Raw genomic sequence first — 23888 nt, forward strand, 5'->3', positions numbered from 1 at the left:
CACAGCCCTGTGAGTGTGGCCCCCACTAAGCCTCTCGCCTGCTCCCGGTGCCTTGGCTGGCCTCCCAAGGGAAGTCCCCACTGTAGCCACACATGTCCCTGGGCTACAGTGTGTGAGGGCTAGCGGGGGGGGGGGGGGAGGGGGGGAGCGCTCGGGCCAGCCCTAGGGCCACCTGAGTTTTGCTGCAAGGATGGTACACTCCTCAGTCACTCTCCTGGTTCCATCCTGGAGACATCCCATGTGATGAGGATCTGAGAGCCCAGACCACGTCTGCCATATGTGCTTCCAGGCACTGTATGGGGATTCATCTCACTCCCTGTCAAACACCATTGATTAGACCAAAGCCTCACAGCCTCCACCGGCAGGGAGTTCCACAGGTTAACACAACACAAGCGCCCTCCCACCCCCCAAGGGGCCAGGACACAGACTGGTGGTTACAATACATGGAGGAGAACCCTACTCCAGGGGTGGTCCTGTATGCAACCATACAACATGGGGAGGAGGGGGGTAACCGAGTGGGCCCAAGCCACACTACTGTGGTGTCACCTGGGCTCAGGGGGGAGGACATGAGGTGTGGGGACAGTGATCGGGCTGCCTGACTGACCCATCCTTTCTTCTCTTCCCTGCAGCGGGACCAAGCAGAAGTGGGGGACCCTCCAGCCCTGAGGCAGTGCCAGCAGCAGCACCCCCAGCCGCCCAACCACCAAGGTGGCAGCAGGACCAGCTCCTTCAGCGCCACAAGCAGGCCATCGAACGTGTGGAGGCAGCCATCACGCGGCGGGTGGAGGCGGACCTGCAGTGGTGCCAGGAGGCCTGGAGCTCCTTCCAGGCCCAGTGCGTGCGCATGACGGATGCTATATCCACCCTCACCGCGCACACTGGCCATGCCATTCACTATGGCATGGTCTTGCCCCATGCACCCGCCATCCCTCCCCTAGCAATGTCTCCTGCTCCCTCAATGGCCCCTCCTGCTCCTGCCCTTCCTGCCCCCGCAATGACCCCTCCTGCCCCTGCCCCTCCTGCAATGGCCCCTCTTGCTCCTGCCCCGCCTGCCCCTTCCCCTCCTGCCCACCTCTCCATGCTGCCTGCCCCAACGAGGTCTCACCCGCATGTGCAGGTCTGCCCCCGCAGAAGCAGTCGCAGGGGCAACCCCTCCCAGCAGTAGCTCCTCCCCCTCCCATCCTACATCTCCCCCCTCCTCATTGTAAATAAAAAGTTCCAAGTCTGTGTTAAAAAAAAACTGTGTTGTTGTTTATTGGGAGGTAAGGCGAGGGGAGGAGGGAAGAGGAGGGGATGGAAGGGAGTTGTAAAGGGAGAAAGAGGCAACCCTACTATGGGGCCTGGGAGAACATGTCCATCAGGGCCTCCCAGATGCGCACCCCATCGTGGTGTGCCTGGTGGATGGCAGCTGTGCCGGGCTGTACATAGGCCTGGCCCTCGCCTGCCATCCATGCCGAGAGGAAGGTCTCCCCCCTCCGCTCCACAACATTGTGGAGCACGCAGCACACGGCCACTACTTCCGGAACATTCCGCTCACCCATTTCCAGATGGGTGAGCAAACAACGGAACTGAGCTTTCAGCTGCCCGAAAGCACACTCGACTTGGTTGCGGGCCCGGTTGAGGCGGTCGTTGAACCGGGCCCAGTTGTGGTCCAGCTGCCCTGTGTAGGGCCTCATTAGCCAGGGCAGCAGGGGGTAGGCCGCGTCCCCCACAACACATGTGGGCATGGGCACGTCCCTGACAATAAATTCCCGCTGGGGGAAGTAAGCGCCCGCCTCCAGCCTGCCAAACAGGCTGGAGTTGCGTAGGATGCGGGCGTCATGTGCCCTGCCGGACCAGCCCGCATAAACGTCCAGGAAGCAGCCACGGTGGTCCATGAGGGCCTGGAATACAATTGAGAAGTACCCCTTTCTGTTAATAAAATGGGCCGCTCGATGCTCTGGGGCATGGACGGGGATGTGGGTTGCATCCAGGGCTCCCTCGCAGTTGGGGAACCCGAGGGCAGCGAAACCGGCCACCGTAGCCTCCACGTCACGTAGGCAAATGACTCTCGGGAGCAGGACATCATTGATGGCATTGACGACCTGCAGAAGGGTGCAGAGAAACACAGGGGAACACATCACATAAGGCAGGGTGAATGTGTGCTCCCTTGCCCACCCCCCGTGATGCCCTCTGTCCTCACACACACACACAGACACCAGGGCTCCCAAGTAACAGCTTACTCTTTCTATGTGTACACTTAAGACAGAGGACCACATCCAGGTACAATTTTTACCCCTTTCTGTGCCTCTCGACTCCAGCATGTCAGGCCAGGGCTGGTCCCTCAATTCCTAGGAAAGACAAAAATACGAGGTGGGCGTCCCCATAGAACCTCGGGAGGTCAAACACCTAACCCGACCAGCAGGTAGAGGGTAGAATGACACTCAAAGTGAGTGTGTGCTGGACCTATCTTATATACCCATTGGGTCACGTATTTTCTTTTTCTTGTCTGTCATGCCAAATGGGGCTGGTCTGTCTTTTGTGAGACCAGTTCTTACAAGGGAGTTGTGAACTTAATTTACACTTGTAAGAGAGAATTGAGATGATTAAATTGGAAGTACTGGACATTCTTTTCTCAGTGGGAAATTCCTCTCCCAGGGACTGTGTGTGTTCGAATCAACATAGGTGCCAGCCTGACACTTCTTGCAGCCTCAAGCTTAGCTTATTTCCTTAATCGTTACTCAGAGTCAGCGAAACTCGCATATCCTGGTCAAAGCAGATCAAAGCTTAATGGCTATGCTGATCTTATTGTTCCTTCTCTGCTCTGTATACAGACATCTCAGAGGGCAAGCAAGATTGTTTGAGATGGGGGGGGCTGTCTGGCTACAGTGTCTCAAAGGAGCTCCAGCCCCCGCCCCCAAGAAAGGGCCAGTGCCCTTTTGCCCTCTTCAAAATGGTTCCGAGCTTCTGCTTTTGCGCCAAAGTGTCCCACCAATGTAGATGCGCTTTTGCGCAAAAGTGCATCGTTCTTACGATGACTCCTGGACCAATCTAAATGCTCTCTTGCACAAATACTTTTAATGGAAAAGCTTTTCCGTTAAAAGTATTTGTGCAAAATCATGCCAGTCTAGACGCAGCCTCTGTGTTTTTGTAATCCAAAACTTTTTGATGCCTCAAGGGGTGGCTCAGGACATTCTACATACCAAACAAACAGTTTGGACAAGCAAGTGTCTGTAGTCCTTCCAAGGTCTGTGCAGAAGTCCTGTTTATTCAGGATTTCCCTACCATTGTGTTAACATCAGACACTTCCCTTTGGGGTTGGCAATAGGAACCTCACACAGACCAGGGTCATCCCAAGAGTAGTACTTTATGTCAACCTTCTAGAACTGAGAGAGGTAAAAAATGCTTGCCTTTGATTTTGTCGTCTGATCAGAGCCAGATCAATTAGTGTGGCCTGTGTGTTTTATGTCAATTGTCAGAGAGAGGATATTCCCCCTCAGCGCTGAAGCAATAAAACTCTGCAACTGATGCATACCTTACCAAGTAGTCATCTCAGCTTCTCAACTTCTAACCTTCTACATGTACAAAATACTCTGGCTGATGACCTCATCAACCATTTCTCCCAAAATTACAAATGGGAGTTGGACTCATGAGTCCTCAACAACATATTCTTAACTTGAGTGTTTCCAGAGGTAGACTTCTTTGCAACTGCCACCAACGCAAAGTGCAAGAAATTTTGCTTAAGAGGAAACTAGACCTCAGTCACTGGAAAGATATCTTCCTCACCACATGGACAAGAATCTTTTTTTATGTGAATCCACTGACAATATTATTTTGGAAAGTATTTAACAAAATTAAACATGACAAGGCCAGGGTCATTTTGATATCATCAACCTGTTCAAGGCAAATTTGGTATGTTTACCTCATTGAACAAATTTCTTGTCCATCAGTGAGACATCCAGCTAATTGGTGTCTGTTGTCTTGGCATGCTGGTCAGATGCTTGATTCCAGTATGCTTATTCCTCGAATGATTCCTGAATAGTTCTTCAGGACAGAGACCTCCTGTTCAAGATAGGTACAATCTATATCATTAAACAGCAGAAAACATCTACGAGCAATACTTACCTTCAGAAATGGAAGAGTATACCACTAGTATACCTGTCAACAAGTCTCTTTTCATCTCTTCCCACCATCCTTAACTGCTTGCTGAAATTAAAAACTTTGGGCCTCACTGTGAGTTTCATCAGGGTTCACTTGACAGCTATTATTAGCCTTTTCTCATCTGCAGAAGGCTGGGTTTTTTAAAATCTTTGGTCATCCTGCAGTTTCAAGATTTTTCAGAGGACTGATGAATATTTTTCATCAGATTTACTCCAGTATGGGACTTGAAACTGGTTCTAAATTACCTTATAAGCACCTTTTTGAGCCATTAGCCACGTGTTTATTGCTTTACTTATCTATGAAAACAGCTTTTTTGATGGCCAGCACTTCTGCCTAGAGGGTAAGGGAAATAGAGGGGTTTAATGGAAGACTCTCCTTTTATAATGTTTCTCAAGGAAAAGGTAAATTGTGACCAGATCCCAAGTTTCTGCATAGGCATCTTCTGGATTGTATATTAATACAGACCATCTATCAGACGATTTATTTCCCAGTTACTTTCTCAAAAGCATATCAGACTAGACAAGAAGCTGTCTTCCATATCTTTAATTTCAGAAGGATGTGGGTTAGTCTTCTATCTAGACAGAATCAAACTGATTCAGCTATGGACATATTCAAGGGATACATGGTCTCCTTTCAAAGATACTCAAGATGGATCTTGGGGTATAATATTGCATGTTATGATTTGGCTTATATTTGACCTCCTTCTTGAGTGGGGGTGGTCGATAATTTTTGATGGGGCCATTCCAAGAATATGAAAAGTGGTCAAGGGCTACATTCTTCCATATTAATGGAGTAGGTATGGGGTCTGGGATGGAGGTTGGGTTCAGAAGGTAGCTTGCAGTAAGGGATTGGTGTGAAGGAGAGGGTGTGGAGTCTGGGAGGGAGTTTAGCTGAAGGAGGGAGTTGTGACTTGGGTTAGAGGACTAGGGTTCAGGGGAATGGGTTGTGATCTTGAGCAAGAGGGGGCTGTGAGCTGGGAAAGGGGACTTGGGTGCAGGAGGGGGTTGTGACTTGGGGAGGAGGACAGAGGTATAGGGGGGCTGCAGGGGTTTGGGTTGTGATGTGGAGCAGCGGATTGGGGTGCAGGATCTCTGAGTGGATATGGGGCAGAGGGTTTGGGTTATGTGGGGTAGGAGTACAGGAGGGGGCAGAGGGTTTGGGTTGTGACCTAGGAGAGGAAAGGGCTGTGACCTAAGGCAGGGGATTAGGGTGCAGGATCTGGAAGGAGGTATGGGTGCAGGAAAGGGGGGAGGTTTTGGGGTAGGTGGCAAAGGGTTGGGGTGCCAGAGGCAGGCTCTTGACTCCCAGCCAGCAGCCTTCTCAAGCAGACAGACTCCCTTCCTGACCCGTCCCTTATTGGCTGCAGGGGCCATGTGGTTTTTGAACACCTACAACCCTAAAGGGGGAAGGTGCTTTGCAAGCTGCCTGTTGGCGACAGGCAGCTCCCATTGGCCAGCCAGTGGGATTGTACTGACGGTGGGGACAGTGCATGAAGCCTCTCCTCCCTCCGCCGGGCTCACAGCTGTTCAAACAGAGCCCAGCAACAGCCGCTTTTCTCAGCAACGTATGTGGGGCAGGCAGGGAGTCTGCCTGAGGCTCCCTGCTGCGTCCGCGGGCTGGATCTGGTTGCTTGGCAGGCCGAATCCGACCTGCGGAGGGTATTTTGCCCAGGCCAGTTCCTGAGTACTAGCTCATTCTTCCAGATCAGTATATATCTGTGTCATTCCTCAAAGACATTTCAGGCCTGAAATCTGCAGAGCTGCAACCTGGACCTCTGTACATACTTTCTCCAATGATTATTCTCTGCTTTTCCTCTCTATCAGATGTGCAATTGGCAATGCATTTTTCTCTTCACTTCTGGACTCTGTTCTGAAGTTCCTTCCTTCTTATGAAAGTACTTCTCAGAAGGCACTTGAAATGGAGCATCCACAAGGACACTATTTGAAGAAGGAGAGATTAACTCATATAGTAGCCGGAATTATTCAAGATGCTTCACTACCTTCCCTCCCTCCCCTCTCTGGAATATCCTCTGTAGAACTGTGTGGTAGAGAAGAAACTGAGGGTGGCTTACCCATATAGTCCTCTGTGTCCTTGAGATGGGGCATGCAGATGTGTAGGGCACAAAATAGGCCTTGTAGGTGCTGCTACCAATAATTTCCATCAGAGGTGCAGAGATACATGCACACTTGATGTGGAGCAACAACAGGGGCACACGCCTTTTGAACTCCAGTTAGGACTTAAGGTGAATAAGCTCTTCTATTTGTGTGTATATGTGTCTTTGACAGGACTCTGCTGACATAAGTGACTAGCAAAAGAACTATCCCCCAATTTTTTCTTTGATGCCTCACTCTGGAGAGTCAGTGGTTCACCTGTTTGGTGGTACTTCAGGATAGGTGCATCTGGTATTAGTTTCAGCATGTCAAATACTTGGAGTGGATGACCTTGGCCAGTCCCACTCCACATCCTGTCTTGTGAGCTAACATATGGGTTCTACTACAGCAGTCAGGAATAGACCAAAAATGTATCATTCCTGTAAGGAGGGTACCCCTTTTACATGTACTGTAACTGACATGTCTCTGACTTTCTTGATCTTGTTGGGATCTGCTTTCCATGCCTTTGCTGTGAACAAATGTCAGTGTATGCACCTGCATCAAACTTACAGCATGCAGTTTGAGTATCATTTTGTTCTGGATTGAGTTTTATGTTCTGGTCTCCTCATGGCTTTAGACACCTTGTAGTTTTCTGTAAGGGTATCATTCGTCTTCTGCATCACTACTGCCTTCAACTACAATGAAGATATTATCTGTAGTTATTTTCTCCATAAGCAGTCCTTCCAGTAAGTCTTCTGTGGACCATCTCTGGTTCTGGGCGTATGCTCATCAGCATGCACAGCTGTCTAGATCAACCAACTAGTAATACACTTGGCTCTTTACTAGAGCTTATGTATCTCACATCACAGACCACAGATATTGTGGCTTTGGGTAGTTCTGGCAAGATGTCATGAATTGTGAGCAGTGGACAGTGGCATCTTGTCAAGGCCCAGTTCAGTGGCTCTAGGTCTATCATAGACCCGTAGGGCTGGAAGAGACCTCGGGAGGTCATCATGTCCAACCCCCTGCCCAACACAGGACCAAACCCAACTAAATCATCCCAGCCAGGGCTTTGTCAAGCTGGGACTTAAAAACCTCTAGGAATGGAGATTCCACCACCTCCCTGGGGAACCCTAATATCCAGCCTAGTTTTTCCTAATATCCAATCCTATGCAGATGCATAATTTGCCTGATGACTTTTTTACCACTATGATGCTGCTTACCCAGGTTGTACTGGACTCGGCATGTGCTATGATACCATTGCCTCGGCAGATGCTGTGATGCACCTGCTCTGCAGACTTTTGAGTTCCTTGCCTACACAACCGTATAATACCACTGGAATTTTCCTTTCTCGTAAGCATACCTATTCCACTGTGCAGTCTACTTACTGTGACAGGTTGGGTCACAGACATCCCTTGAGGCTGTCACCTGTTGGATTGGTAATACCACTGAGCCCAGCTACCTGCCCTCTGGGGTGCCCCACCACCATGTGCTGCTGAGCGAGAAGCTCTGGTCTCCCCAGCAAAGGCACAGAGTGGGGGTAACAGCCTGCCAGCAGAGTAGCACAGACACTGACAATAGCTCAGCTCTGGGAGAGTTCACAGCACCCAGGAGCACAGCCATGATGAGACCAAAACTCCAAATAAATCTGTCTTAGACTGTATAAAAGTTTACACAGAGAAAGCATGTAATATTTTCTCCCTTTATCAATGAAAAAGAGAGATGCACAGCTGTTCCCTGCCCTCCTTCAGTAACTGTTATTTACACTGGGTTTGATAATTAATAAAAACAATTACATTAAGTATAGAAAGTGGGATTTAAGTGGTTGCAAGTGCTGATAGGAAGATCAAAGTAAGTTACTAAGCTAAAATAAACAAAACATGCCAACTAAGCCTAATACACTAAAAGAAATTTTTACAAATCATGATTTCTCACCCTAGTCCTTATTTCAGTAAAGTTCTTCAAGCCAGAGCTAAGCTGTTCTCAGTGTCTGTGTTACTCTGCAGGGGGCTGTTACCTCAACTCTGTGCCTTTGCTGGGGGAGACCAGAGTTTCTGGCTCAGCAGGACAGGGTGATGGGGTGCCTCAAGTAAGCAGGCTCAGTGGTATGATCAGCCCCATCAGCTGGCAGTCTCAAGGGGGTCTCTGTGACCCAACCTAACACATGTATGGTCACAGATTTCCTTTGAGGCACTCATCACTTTTGAAAAATCCTCATATGCTTTTAAAATTGTCTCCATTGTCCATGGGACTCCCTCTTTCGTTTCTTGCACTGTATCTAGAAAATTCGGATGCTTACCCCTTAATCAGGTCTATAGCTTGTAATGCTTTATTCCACAAGAGGAACCTGTGCTGGGAACTCCCTATTAAGAATAACAGACCTGCTTGTCACCAGAACTGATTCAGAGAACAAAAGCATGTACTTTCTGCTAGGAGCTAAAGTATCAGATGTGGGCCTGAAGCTGAAGAGGATCCTAATGAGATCAGGAAAGAATCCATCAATTGTCCTTCACTAATTATGTTGCTAGATTCTCTCAGGAATGCATCAAAGAACACTACACCCAGCTAGGGAAGGCATTTAAAGAAATAATGGCTCAGGTGATCTTCATCTGGAGTCTACTTGTCTGTAGAGGAGGAGAGTAAAGGTGAGACAAGATTATGATAATTAATAGATGGCTCAGGCAGTAGTGCTATTAGGGGAGCTTTGGCAGGCTTCACGAGACTGAAGCAACCCTCTATCCACAGCAGGCGGAGGGCTGCTCCAGCCCCCACGGGTTAATCTGTTAACCATTCACATCTGTGCCTGGATGCTGAGTCATTAACAGAGAGAATACTGTTCTCATGGAATAAACTCCACCTTAGTGGGAAGGGAAGTAGACTTCTGGGAGGGCAGTTTGCACAAGGAGCTTTAAACTAGGGATTTGAAGAGTCAGGATATGCTTATGTGATCTGCAGGCCTGATTCAGAGCAGGAAGGAAACTTAAGTAAAAGAGTGGTAGAGATGGAGCCGTGTTAGTCTGGGGTAGCTGAAGCAAAATGCAGGACAATGTAGCACTTTAAAGACTAACAAGATGGTGAAGTGGGTCTGGCCCACGAAAGCTCATCATCTAATAAACCATCTTGTTAGTCTTTAAAGTGCTACATTGTCCTGCATTTTGCTTAAGTAAAAGAGAATTCAGTAATGAAGAATAGTACGAATGACAGTATCAGTCAGGTAGGCAACTCTGGCAGTAAATGATGGTACCTAAGCAGGAAAAGAACCTGAGTGAAGCCAACTAGAAACAACTAAACTCTCTGTATACCAGTTCCAGGAGCCTGAGTAACAAAATGGAGGAACTCAAACTGCTTGTGCAGGAAGTGAAAACAGGTATTACAACAAGAACATGGCATAATAGCCATGACTGCAACACAGATACTGAAAGGTGTGTGCTATTCAGGAAAGACAGAAATAAAGATGATAGGCAGTGACGTAGCACTGCATATTAGTAATGGGGTACTCTGGGAAGCAATTGGAAGAGATGGAATGGATGAAACCGAATCTGTTTGGATCAGAATTACTTTGGAGAAGAAAGATAAAAGAAGCTGCACTGGTATAGCGCTTGGTGTCTGGTACAAATCCCTAGGATCTGATTTAAATATGTATAGAGACCTCTGTAAAAATTTTAAATTAAAATACTGCTGGTAATTTTGTGATTATGGGAGACTTTAATTATCCAGATATAAATTGGAGAACAAGTGCTACTTATAATGGTAAGGCCACATATATCTGGATGTGATAGCCAGTAGATTTCTTCACTATAACCAAGAAAAAGTGATGCCATTTTAGATTTCAGATTAGTAAGTAATGAGGACCTCATACAAGAACTGGTTGTAGAAGACAACTTTGGTTTGAGTGATCATGAGTTAATTTTTTTACGATGCAAATATTTGTACTTGAGCGCTCTACACTTTGTATTCTGTGTTGTAATTTAAATCAATGTATTTGAAAATGTGGAACATATGCAAAATATTTAAATACATGGTATTCTATTATTGTTCAATAGTGCAATTCATCACAATTAATCATGATTAACTTTTTAATTGCACAATTAATCGTGATTAATTTTTAATCACTTACAGCCCTACTTTTTAATGAGTCCGCAAACTCAGGGATCCTTCCCTGTGCCTGGAGATTTGCAAAGGTAGATCATATCATACTAAGTTGATCTCTTTCTTTGAGGAGATAACTGGTTTTCTAGACAAAGCAAACATAGCCTAGCTAATCTATCTGGATTTCAGTAAAGCATTTGATTCCATTTCAGATAGGAAAATATTAGTTCTATTGGAGAAGATGGGGATTAATATGAGAATTAAAAGATGGGTAAGGAACTAATTAAAGGGGAGAATACAATGGATCAATTTGAAACATGAATTGACAGCATGGAGGGAGATTACTTGTGGAGTTCTATGGAAATTGGTTGTTTTCAATACTGATGTTCCCACAGAAAGTGGGAATATGCTAATAAAATTTGTAGATGACACAAATTTGGAAAGTACTGCCAATATTAAGGAGAAACCAGAATATCATATAAGAATATTTGGACAACTTTGAAAACTGGAGTAATAGAAATAAAATGAAATTTAGTAGTGCAAAGTTATGAATTTAGGGACAAACAACAAGAATTTTTGCTATAGGGACATAGCAGTTGGAAGTGAGAGAGGAGAGGAAACACCTGGGTGTGTTGGGTGACTGTGAGCTGCCAATGTTATGTGACCATGAAAAAAAGGCAAATGCAATCCTAGGATGCAACAGACAAGGTATTTCCTGTAGGGATAAAGAAGTGTTATTACTATGATAGAACGTAGTGGTGAGATCTCATTTGGAAAACTGTGCTGCTCTGAGCTTCCGTGTTTGAGAGGTTAATTAAAATTGGAACGGAGATAGAGGAGGGCTAGTAGGGTGATCAGAAAAATGGAGAATCTACTTTATGAGAGGAGACTTAAGGAACTTGACTTGTTTCAGCCTAACAAAATAAAGGCTGGATGGAAATATGATTGTTCTTTACAAATACATCAAAGGGATAAATGCCCGGGAGGAAGGCAAGTTATTTAATTTAGAGGCCAATTTAGAGGCCAGTATTGGCCAAAAGCCCCAAACAAATGGATATAAATTGGCCGTGAATAAATTCAGTCTTGAAATTACACACAGATTTCTGACCATCAGAGGAGTGAAGTTCTGGAACTTCCAAAGGGAGCACTGGGGACAAAAACCTGTGTTTTAAGACCAAGATGGATACATTTATGGCTGAGGTGGTATGATAGCCTACAGTGGCATATGGCCCTGTTGCCACTGCCTATAGCAAATACCTTCATTGGCCAGAGATGGGACACCAGATGGAGAGGGCTCTGAGTAACTACAGAAAATGTATTCTCAGGTACCCGGCAGTGCACACAATTGGTTTTTGGTTATATTGCTAATCAAATCATAACCTGTTCCTTGCTTTTCTTCATCTATAACATTCCTACCTTTGTAAAACAGATTTTAAAATGGAAGGAGTTGAATAGGTGAAAAATATTACTACAGGTTGGACCTTCCTGGTCCAGCACTGTCAGGAACTAACTGGTCCCAGATGAGGAATTTTTCCAGACCAGGGGAGATCATTTCTGGCCCCCCAACCTGCCCCCTGGGTTTCCCCCTTCCCTCTCCCGCAGCCCAGCTGAGCCACATTATGCCCTCCACAGTCCACCTGGACTCTCTGATCCTGGAACAACCACAGAATTCCGGTTTATAAAGGTATAACCTGTATTTATATGGGGGGGGGGGTTGTTGCAGACCTGCTCTAAGTTCAGAAGTGTGTTGTGGTTCTTGTTTTAACTTCTATATTTTTTTCCAATTTGTTAGGATCTCAGCAGCAAGGACATGAAGAGAGACTTGTACATAGTTGCTCATGTCATTCGAATAGGTACAGTATGGTTTGCTAACTAATTTTCTTATATTAGTTCAAAATGAGAAGTATTTTTTAAAACTATTTTATATTAAATTGACACTGTGATAAGTTTAACCATTAGAAGGCTCCATCATGGACCTTACCTCTTTGTAGAAACAGAAGTTCAAACTGTGGTACTATAGATAAGTATTAATACAATTTAGAATTGCTAGGCAGTGATTTTCTTCATCTAGAACATAAGACATGGGTAAATACTAGGATGACCACGTCCTGTTTTTAAAGGGACAGTTCTGCATTAAAACCCTTCTATAGGTGTCCCTACTTTTAAAAAATGAGCAAATTATCCCATATTTTGTTTCTCTTCCCTCCCATCAGTACTGGTGGGTCCTCTGCAAGGTGGATCATTGCTAACCAGCTACATTCCCACTAGCAGCGAGTTGAGCGGGACCAGTGGCTGACAATGGGCATGAGTGTGAAAGGCTGGTGATCAGGCAAAGCTACAGCATGCAGGGCCGTCCCCTTCGCCTGCTGGTCCATCCATGCAGTCCCTGCTGAGTACCATCTTTTGGCCAGCAGGCTTCCCCCTCCTCCCCCGCCCCCCCGTCTTCCCTGCCCCATTTCCAGCCAGCACTGGCTGCTTGCTCTGGTGGCTGGGGTGTGCTGGTTACATGTTACCTCTGCTGCTCACCCATCAGCCCTTTACGTGCTTCCCCTCTCACTGTCTTCTCCCTGCTGTGCCTGTTCGCCTCTCTCCCACCCTGCTGCTCCACCATATCCCCACTGGTTGGGTGCATTCTACTCAGGGCACTGTGCAGAGAACTAGCCCCTGGTTGAATCGCTGCACTCATCCACAGCCTGGCCGTCAGGCTCCTTCCTTCTCCCATTTCCATGGCTTGGCTGGTGCTCCAGGAAAGCTCAAGACCCTCCATCTCAGGGCACTGGCCTGAAGGAGCCAAGTCCTGCGTGTGCCAAAGCCCACACGGCACAGGCATGGGGAAGCTTCTCTGCCCCTCAACTAAGCTCTGGAGTGGTGGGGAGAAAGCTATTTCCAGCCTGTTTGCGACCTGACCCTGCAGGTCACTGGGCAGGGGCACTTAGCTTCCTCTTCACATGCTGCTTCCTGCCCCTAAGTCCTTGTCCCCAGAGAGTGAGGGGCTGCTATGTCCCCTAGGCACCCTCCCATGTTGAGCCGCCTCTCTGGTTGGGTGTGCTGAAGCCCCTGCAGCCAGGTTCCCTGGGCGCTGGTGCTCAGAGCATCCTTCAGGCTTAACCCCTTGCTGCCCATGAGGTGTTAGCTGCCCTTCTACAATGTGTGGGCTGCTTCTAACCATAAGGGGAGGGGTCAGTGGAAGGGAAGAGAAGATCTCTGGAAAAACATGGGCTAGGTCATTCCTAAACACACCTCCACCATCCTTCAGCTAGAAGCACCTCCCATCCCTTTCCCTCCTGCATAGTGCCGAAAGGTTGCTGTTTGCCATGTTCTGATGTGAACCTTGACAGAAATGTGAGGAGGGTGCCTGTGACTCTGTGTTGCCTTGAGAAGCTGCAACACCAGCTACCAGGAGTGGCGAGTTTGTCCTGAGGGCCCAGCCAGGCATGGAGGGTGGAGAGCACTGGGTAGGGAGGGTTGGGTTAGGTCGGTCAATCACCCCCATTCCTGTGTACGGGACTGTGCGTGTGTCACCTCGCCCTGTGCAAACTGTACAGTTAAGAACATAACTAAAACGACTCCAGCTACGCAGTATTTCTTTTGAACAGGGGCTCAGTCAGCGTGGTGTTAATTTGAGCTTTTGTACTGCATCGTTCTGATTACCATTGAGCTCTCCTGAATGTGAGTAATTTTACCAGGTGTCTCGCATTCAGCACAGGGAAATTCGCTCATCCTAGTAAATACACATTTAGAAAGAGAAGATTAATCATATACCCGTCTAACCCTTGAATACAAGATGTTGGGAAGAGGGTGATAAAGCTCACATTTTGGAGATGATGTCAGCATACCTGGTCATTCAGAATTGCAAATCATTTTGCAGCTGGATAAACACGGGGAACTCTTTTTCTGCTGTGTGCCCAATTATAGTAAATGGGAATGGCAGCTTTTTGAGACGTTATTAGCAAAAAATCTGCTTAATGGGGGTGTATTTAGCCAATGCCAAGGTGTTAAGATGTTAGTGTTTTAATTGAGAAGATACCAGATAAATATTTCTTGCATTTATATTAAGTACAATATTTTATTTCAGGTTTTTTTGAGGCTGTTTAAAGAAATCTCATCTCTTCATGGGACAATAATTTAATAAGAATAATAGACAGAAATGTCCCAGTTAAAAGAATTCTATGTAGCAATTGACAATGTTGATTTATATTTGTAAGAATATTAAAAGAGGGACACAGAAAGTTTAGAATATCTATACAGTACCTAGAAAGCTCTGCACTGTGTGTATGTATGTATATGTCCTACATAGAGGCAACAGAAAGATAGGAGCAAAAATAATTGCTGCATTTTAATTTCTAACCACACTGCCTGTTTCAGGTCGCATGCTTCTAAATGATTCCAAAAAGGGTCCCTCCCACCTACATTATCGTCGCCCCTATGGCTGTGCAGTATTGAGCATCATGGATGTACTTCAATCAATCTCTGAATTAAAGGAAGAAAAAGACTTTGTTCTCAAAGTTTACACGTGAGTAACTCACTAGAAGGAGAAAGAAACTGCATGAGCAATTAGTTAGGAAAAAGGACAGTTTATGTCTTAATACTGTGTGAAGAAGAATGCAAATGTGCCACCAGGGGCGGACTGGCAATCAAAATAGGCCTGGGAAATGGGTTGAGAATGGCCCACTTTTTCACATCAAAGAATTTTTTTTTAAATTTACTATTTGACCCCCATTAGCCATGCCCTGACCCCTGTTAACCACGTCCCTAACCCCCATTAGCCACACCCCTTGACTCCCATTAGCCAGGCCCCTGGAGGTAACACTCTCGGAGCAAGATGGACACATGACCAGAAGTAAAAGGTGTCATGTGACCCCTTTCTAAGGACTTTCCCCATCATCCTCCTACAATAGGGATTATTTTGGCCCCCACCAAACCTCCCTCATGCAACCATCCTGCAATTGCATTAACCCAATGTGTGTGACATTAACTCGGGGGCGGAGAGGCTGGGGGAAGTGTTCCCTCCAAGAGTTTCCTCCCATGAGCAGAATGAATTTTGTGTTGTGCACCAGTACTGAGTTCATGGGGCTTGTTTGGATGTGCCACTGTGGCACCCAAGTTATTAATAAATACCTTATAAACCTCTCCCTTTTCCCTCTGCTGCCCTGTCTCCTCCCCTGGTGCCTGCTGCCCCCCCCACCCCCGGGCTATCCTGATTCCTGCTCTTCTCACTGCCCTCGGCCCTCCTTCAACCTGCGCCCCTCCACCAGCCCTTCTCTCCCCCCTGTGCCCACTCCTCCAGTAGCCCCACTCTGATCATGAGAGCTACTCCTCCTCATCCCCTCTCCTAACACCTCCCTCTACACACCTGCCCTGCCTCTCTCCTCTGGTGCTGATCCCTCCCCTGAAGGTGTCTGCCCTTCTGCTTCACCCCCAGACTCCCCTAGCACCTGCACCTTCCTTTAGCCCTGTACCCTCCTGGTGCCTCCCCCTTCCCTCACTGCCCCTGCCCCCTTTGCCCTCTCTTTCCCTGATGCCCACCCCCTCACCACCCACTGCCCCCGTTCCCCTCCTGGCCCTCTGTGCCCTCACACATGACTTGCTCCATCCCTACCTTTCTCATGCCCACTGCTTCTTTCAAGCCTTCTCCCAGCACCTCCTCCTCCCCTCTCTAGCCCTCAATGACCTTTCCATCTCCTCTCCTCTCCCAGCATCACCCTGTCCCCCCTCCCACTGACACCTCCCCTCCTCCCTTTTCCTCATTGTCTGCACTTGGCCCCCTGGCATTTGTCTCTCCCGCTCCCCACAAGCCCCCCTTCCTCTCCCTCCTCCCCCTCCGCACAAGCCCCTCCCCCATCTACACAAACCCCTCCCTCTCCACCCCCTTCCCCTAGTTTTCCCTCTCCCTACCTTCTGCCTTCCACTTTGTGGGACCGGAGTCTGCACTCAGGCCCCGGACTCCAAACTCAGAACTAGACCACGCAGCACAATGTGGCGCCGAAGAGTTTTAAAGTCCTGGGCCGTGACGTCATGTCATGCCCGGGTGTATCCCCGCTCATGGGAACACCATGCATGGCAGCAGCCGGCGAGGGAGATCCGCACTGAAAGTCGCGCACAGCAAGGATGGTCCGGGGCCGGCTGGTGGGGGCCGGAGCCTGCTCCAGGCAGTGCCAGGGGACAGACCCAGCTCCAGATATTGTTGAAGCAGGGCCCCGGCTCTGAATATTCACTCGCTGCCCATGACGCCCGGCACACTTCCGGGTTCAGGGCGCGGGGCCCTTTCAGGTGCGGGGTCCCATTCAGGGGAATCGGGCGAATCAGCCTAAGGCCAGCCCTGGCGGTGCCTATGACCCTGTGTGCCCCCCACATGTTGCCTTGAGAAGATGCAATGTCTACCAGGAGAGGTGGGTCTGTCCCAGGGGCCCAGCCAGGCATAGAGGGTGGAGAGAACTGGATAGGGAGAGTTGGGTTAGTTTGGTCTGTCACCCTATCCCTGTGTTAGAGAGGTGTATGGGAATGTGCTTTCTTTTTAACAGGCTTAGTCAACTACATTTGAGCATTTGTACTGCATAGTTCTGATTGCTATTGAACATGCCTGAATACAAATACATTTACCAGGTGTCTCGTATTCAGCATCAGGTCAGATTTCTGATGGACACCCCCATTTCCAATACGGGGAGAAACAAGCAGAAGGAAAGGGCTCCAAACATAAGCAAGCAAAACTGTATAAAAATAGGAAGCAGAAAAGGAGGGAAGAAGATGAATGGGGTTGTTAAAAATCCTAGAAAAAGGAAGAGTGAGGAGAGGAAAGAGAGAATGAACAAAAGAAAGCTGAGATACTGCCATGGCAGAAAGGGTTGTGGGGTTTTCCATGGAGCCCATACACCAGTCTATTGCATACACGAAAAGACAGTAAACCACTGGGTTAAAGACTAAACTGTTGATTGCCATTCATAATACGAGTGAAGACTTTGCTGATAGAAAAGCATGCAGAGTTCAAGTGTATTTCTTTTGCTCAATCAATTTAGTGTATTGGAGTCATATTTTGAACCTTTAATATGCAGTTTATTTCTAGCTTTAACCTCAGTGGCATTATCTGTCTTTGACCTGCTTAAAATAAATCTCTCAGATTTTCCAGACTACACTGAAATTGTCTTGTTTGGCTTCCATTCACAACCGCTCACAGAGCTGGCTTCTTTACTGTATCAGTTTTGCTTTCTGATGATTAATTAAATGGAGAACATTGGCAGTTATTTCCTGAGTGTGCCTGCAAGTTCATAGACTGTCCCTTTGTACTGGAGGTCCACTAATAGTCTTCCTTTATCCTCTGTAAGATGCCAGTCAGATTAATGAATAAATACCCACACACCTGACCCAAAACTTCCTTCTACCTGCACATTCCCTTCAATGTTCAGATTCCATTTCATACTGGTGTTTGAGTGACAGATTTTATGAAAACACACTGGCACATTTAATTGCCTTAAAATTACCTGTGAGCTGTTCTTTTACCCATGGTAGATTGCTTTGCAATAACAAGGAGTAGTAGTTTAACTGTTGCTTTCAAAGATTTACAGTTTAAAATATTTTTAATTTACAAAGATTTAAAAAACAGATTTTAAGGTTAAAGGCATTTTCTTGTTTTAGGAGCACTAATAGGCTGTGTCTAGACTGGCCAGTTTTTCCGAAAAATCAGCCGCTTTTCTGGAAAAACTTGCCAGCTGTCTACACTGGCCGCTTGAATTTCCGCAAAAGCACTGACTTCCTACTGTAAGAAATCAGTGCTTTTTGCGGAATTACTATGCTGTTCCTGTTCGGGCAAAAGTCCTTTTGCGCAAAAGCGCATCTAGATTGGCCACGGACACTTTTCTGCAAAAAGTGCTTTTGCGGAAAAGCGTCCGTGCCAATCTAGAAGCGCTTTTTCCTAAAATGCTTTTAACGGAAAACTTTTCCGTTAAAAGCATTTCCGGAAAATCATGCCAGTCTAGACGTAGCCATCGAGATTAAAATCTATATTTAATTTGGGAATTATGGCTGTACATTCAGATTATTTTCAAAGTGATTTTCTTGTGGGTCTGGAATTCTTTAGTAGATCTGTGTGGAATTTAAATCCACAATAATTATCATTCTGTACAACTTATATGGTGCATTTGATCGTTGTTGAAGGGTTTTGTGAAAACTAGCTGTAGGAGAAATGATGTATGGGTATTTTGGTGGTCAGAGATTCAGGTATCACACAAAATAAGGCTTTTGTACTGCTTAACAGCATCCAGTAAGGATGATGCAAATTGGCAAATATAACATTTCTTCTGGATAATTTGGTCTCTGAAACAAGTGAGAAAATATTCATCAGTACTCAGTCATCACTTCTTTAAATAACAGCAAATAGTAAGTTATGCCAGCTTCCATTAAAGTAGCTTCAGTCAGTGGTGCACTTCTCCTTCAGTCATCTGTATCTTTTCAAATATCTTTTGTTTAGATTCAGTTTCACATTCTTGTGCACTGTGCCCATTATAGGGCAAAAGATTATCCATCTGTATTAGTAAATAAGGGCCTGATTTTTAATGATATTTAGGTGCCTGAAGATATACATAGAGGTAGAGGCGATGCATGGGGGAGCACGTGGGGCCACATGCACTCCCATGGTCCTCTCCAATGTGGAGAGCCACTCCCCCAAGAACATAAGAGGGTCCAAAAAAGATAAATATGTGGAGGTTAGGTTCATCATTGGCTATTAGCCAGGATGGGTAGGAATGGTGTTCTTAACCCCTGCTTGCCAGAAGTTGGGAATGAATGACAGGGAATGAATCAAATGAAGATTACCTGTTTTAGTCATTCCTTTTGGGTCACCTGACACTGGCTCCTGTGACAAGACAGAATACTGGGCTAGCTGAATCTTTGGTCTGACCAGGTATGGCTGTTTCTATGTTCTTATGAAAAACCGATCTCATTATATATCTATAATAGGGCAAAAGTAATAGCTTGGGTTTGAGATCTAGTGAGGGTACCTGCTACTGTTTCGGAGTTGTCTGTATCTTCACGAGTTGGTGAGAGAGAACTTCCCCTTTGGAGCCTGGGGAGAAGTGTGCATAGACATTGGAGAAAGGACTATGGCCTTCATAAATGAAAAGATTGGTTCATGCCTCCTATTTGGCTAGAGCCTAACACCTTTAGCTTGTCTCAGAATATGTCTACACTGCAATTAAATACTTATGGTTGGCCCATATCAGCTGACTCATGTTTGTGGGATTCAGGTTAAGGGGATTTTTAATTGTACTGTATAGTAATTCAGGCATGGGCTTAAGTCTGGGTTCTACGACGCTGCAAGAGGGGGGGATCCCAGAGCTTTGGCTCCAATCCAAATCCAAATCCCTACACTGCAATTAAATAGTCACTTATCCGCAAGCCTGAATCAGCTGTATACATGTCCTCAGAGTGAAAAATTGACATAACTGAGTCACAAAACTTTTCAGATGGAGACTATAGGACATTTGAATGAGGCTGAAAGGTATATCACATTTAAACAGGGACTTTACAGGTGTACAAAAAAAATTGTTGTACTAAAATTCAGTTTATTTTACCATTCTTTTAGGTTCTCCCTTGTTAGTGTTAAAGATTTATGTCTGAATAAGATTGTTCTTCTTCGAGCAGTGTCCCGTGGGTGCTCCACTATAGGTGTCGGGCTTGTCCCGGTGCCGCAGATCGGAGAACTTTCCTAGCCGTAGTCTGCTGGACCACGCATGCGCGAAGTGCGGCTCGTGCCTTTTCGCGCCGTTTGCGTTCGCGCGGTCCGGCTCCCGCCAGTTCCTCCTGACCGTCCTTGGCCGCGGACAGAATACCGTTTCTCCTCAAACTCTGTCAGAGTGAGAGGGAGGAAGAACTCACTAGATTTAGTTAGATTAGTTCATAGTTAGTTCTTTCCAGTTACTATAGTTAGTTATTAGTCATAGTTGTTCTAGTTTAAAAAATATATATATATTTTCCTCAAGTTATCTGTAAATAGTTTTCCCCTGACTCCAGTCAGAGGCAGACAGAGGCGACCATGCCGGGATCACCTGGATTTAAAAAGTGCAGCTCGTGCCGGGAAGCAATGCCTGCCTCTGATGGTCACGCTTTCTGCATCAGGTGTCTGGGCGAGGGGCACATACCCCAGAAGTGCCCTCATTGCTCCAAACTCACCACGAGAGCGAGGAAGGACAGGGACATGAGGCTCAAAATGCTCCTCTTCGACAGGGCATTACAGCCACAAGATGGGGCAACTCCCATATCGCTTCCTGTCCCCTCAGCCAAGCCGTTCCCAAAGAAGGTGAAGAAAAGACCATCGCCTTCTCGTTCCCTTCCCCCGACGCGTGTTAGCGTGGGGGACAAACCGGGCACCTCGGGCGTGCATGGCCCTTCTAAGGCAAAGCACTGCCGCAGCACTTCGGTTCCGCAGCCCGCAACTATTCCGGCGCCTAAGTTATTGTCGGCACCGAAGCCTTCCCCGGCGCTGACTGCGCATGCAGCACCAAAAACACCCTCCGCACCGCCTACAACTGCTCTTACGGCACCGACTTCTACGACGGCACCGAACGAACCTCCGGCACGGAGCGCGCTGCCGGCACCATGTCGCCCCTCGGCACCATGCCCCTCACTGGCACCGAGTAATTCGCCAGCACTGAGTGACTCTTCGGTGCGGGAACTCACCCCGGCTCGGGAGTCTGCTCTCCCACAAGGCTCTCCGCCTTCTGACGCGGCACCACCGGCACCGACTGAAGGAGAGCTACAGTCTACACGACCTTCTGTCGGACACACTGCTATAACCACTCATCGAAGGTCTTGGAGAATCATTACACCATCTCCCACACCGGAAAACATCCAATTCTCACTGGAACCACCTTCTCCTTCATCAGGGCGCTCAGCCCACTCCATGAGAAACTCGCAGAGGGCCTACCGCTCTCCACAGATCTCGCCAAGATGCCATTATCGCCGGTCACCTCCACTAACTCCGAGATCCAGGGAACAGTCCCGATCTCCTAGGTCTCCATCAGGTTCCAGTCGCTATGGGTACTATACCTCCCACGGGGCCCGCTACTATAGCAGATCACTGCATTGCTCCCGATATTACCATGGGTCACCGGAACACCACCGTTATTACAGGCATTACTCTCATTCTTCTACATGACGTTCCTCGATATCGTATTCTCTGCACCGGTCACACACACCACCCAGCAGGGAGTGTCAACCCTTACGGTCAGCAGCCAGACCACCAACTCCATCAGGTATCCCGCCTGCCCAGCCACCCGAGCCACAGGTCCTGCAACAACATACCATTCAGGACCAGTCACAAGATCGATCTCCCACCGCCCAGTCCTCTTCCTCGCCGGATGATGCAGTATTCCAGGAAGACACATCACCGTCAGACGATCTCCGACAATTTCAGGACCTTTTCAGGAGAGTGGTGGCGTCACAGAATGTGCAGATTGCAGAAGTCCAACAGAAGTCCCACCGTCTCCTCAGGAACCTTCACCCTTCACATCAGGCCAAGGTGGCTCTCCCTCTGGATGATGCCATCCTTGAGATTGTTGACGATATATGGCAATTGCCGGCTTCTGCACCGGCCACTAACAAAAAAGCAGATAAAAAAATATTATGTCCCGGCCAAAGGGATGGAGTTTCTTTTCTCTCATCCCCAACCGAATTCTCTAGTTGCCGATGTAGCCCAGCAAAGAATGAGGGGCCCACAACAAAGACTGAATGTGCCGGACAGGGACATGAAACAGTTAGACCTATTCGCACGAAAGGTCTACTCATTGGCTACCCTTACGCTCCGTATGGCAAATTATTCTGCACTCTTAGCTAATTATAGCTTTGATAACTATTCCAAATTAGTGCCCCTATTGGAACATCTACCTGAGAGCAAGAGGGAGGTCCTCAAATCAGTGGTCCAAGAAGGCTATGCGGCTTCCAGAACAGCTCTCCACATAGCTTTGGACACGGCAGACACTGCAGCGCGTACCACAGCCACATCCGTGGTCATGCACAGGGCCTCTTTGCTGCATCAGGCTGCAGTTCCTAAAGACCTTCTTGCCAAAGTCCAGGACCTACCCTTCGATAGGCAGAATCTTTTCTCGGACAAAACCGATCAGGTGCTTCATTCTGGTAAAGATTCAAGAACCACACTCAAGACTTTAGGGTTGTATACGCCTCCTTTTAGTCGAAAGAGGTTTACTCCCTATCAGAGACAAAGACCGTTTACCTTCCAACCATCTCAATACAGGCAGCAGGACCAGCAACGCAGCCGGCAGTGCCAGCAGAAAAGAAGACCTCAGCCAAAAACATCTGGCCGTCTAAATACCTAGCAACAAGTTTGACATCTCTGTCGAGGGACTGTACATCATTCTGCTGAACACCCATCCCAACCCTCCTCAGGCATTATTCCACCATCGCCCGAGACCCTTCCAACACTGGTGGTCTCATCACCATCGACAGATGGGTGCTGCAAACGATCACGCTAGGGCATACCATTCCATTCACGACTTTACCCCCTCCCAACTCCCTCACCCCTTCCCTTTTCAGGGACCCATCTCACGAGACTCTCTTAAAACAAGAGGTCGATCGACTACTCACCATCGGAGCAATAGGAACAGTACCAAAAGAGTTCAGGGGACGGGGGTTCTATTCCCGATATTTTCTAACAGAGAAAAAATCAGGGGGATGGAGACCGATTCTCGACCTCAGAGGACTAAATCAATATCTGCTCAGGTACCGCTTCAGGATGGTTACCCTAGCCACTATCATTCCAGCCCTTCACAGTGGAGATTGGTACACGTCCATTGATCTACAGGACGCCTACATCCATGTAACGATACACCCTGCTCACAGACTATTTCTACATTTTCAATTAGGCGTAGGCCATTTCCAATACAGGGTCCTGCCCTTCGGTCTCTCATCGGCTCCCAGGGTTTTCTCCAAGACGCTGGCAGTAGTAACAGCTTACCTACGTCGTCTCAGTGTAATAATATTCCCTTACCCGGACATCTGCCTAATCAGAGCGTCTTCAGCGGCAGAGGTGCTGCGCCTGACACACCTCACAAAAGCAGTTTTCGAAACCTTGGGCCTGATCATCAACATCCCAAAGTCGGCCATGACGCCACACCAATCGATACAATTCATAGGCGCACAACTCGACTCAACCACCGCTCGTGCTCTATTATCAATAACCAGATTTCAAGCAATGCAAGATCTCATACAGGCCATCACCATCAGTCCCAAGCCCTCAGTCCTACAATGTCTTCAGCTTTTGGGACACATGGCAGCCACGACATACATCGTCGAACACGCGAGACTGCACTTGCGTTGTCTCCAGCACTGAATAGCTACTGTTTACACTCCAAATGTTCTAGATGTCCACAAACGAGTATCAATTCCTACGCATGTCAGAAATTCTTTAGTCTGGTGGACAGTTCCCAAAAATCTGATGTCGGGTGTTCCATTTCATCGCCAACAACCGACAATACAACTGACCACCGACGCATCTTTGCTGGGCTGGGGTGCACATCTGCAGCACAATCAAGTGCAAGGACTTTGGTCCCCGGCAGAGTCGAT

At 47.4% G+C, this 23888-nt stretch overlaps 1 protein-coding gene across 2 annotated transcripts in view; it reads left to right on the forward strand.

The window, feature by feature from the left end:
• DOCK3 (dedicator of cytokinesis 3) overlaps positions 1 to 23888 on the forward strand; it is a 539706-nt gene that overhangs the window by 339349 nt on the left and 176469 nt on the right. For both annotated transcript variants that reach the window (XM_075939450.1, XM_075939449.1), the window contains exons 11-12: positions 12112 to 12172; positions 14685 to 14832. In XM_075939450.1, coding sequence (XP_075795565.1) covers positions 12112 to 12172; positions 14685 to 14832 — 209 coding nt within the window. The remainder of the gene's footprint in view (positions 1 to 12111; positions 12173 to 14684; positions 14833 to 23888) is intronic.

This window comes from Pelodiscus sinensis, chromosome 11 (genome assembly GCF_049634645.1).
Source record: "Pelodiscus sinensis isolate JC-2024 chromosome 11, ASM4963464v1, whole genome shotgun sequence".
NCBI lineage: Eukaryota > Metazoa > Chordata > Testudines > Trionychidae > Pelodiscus > Pelodiscus sinensis.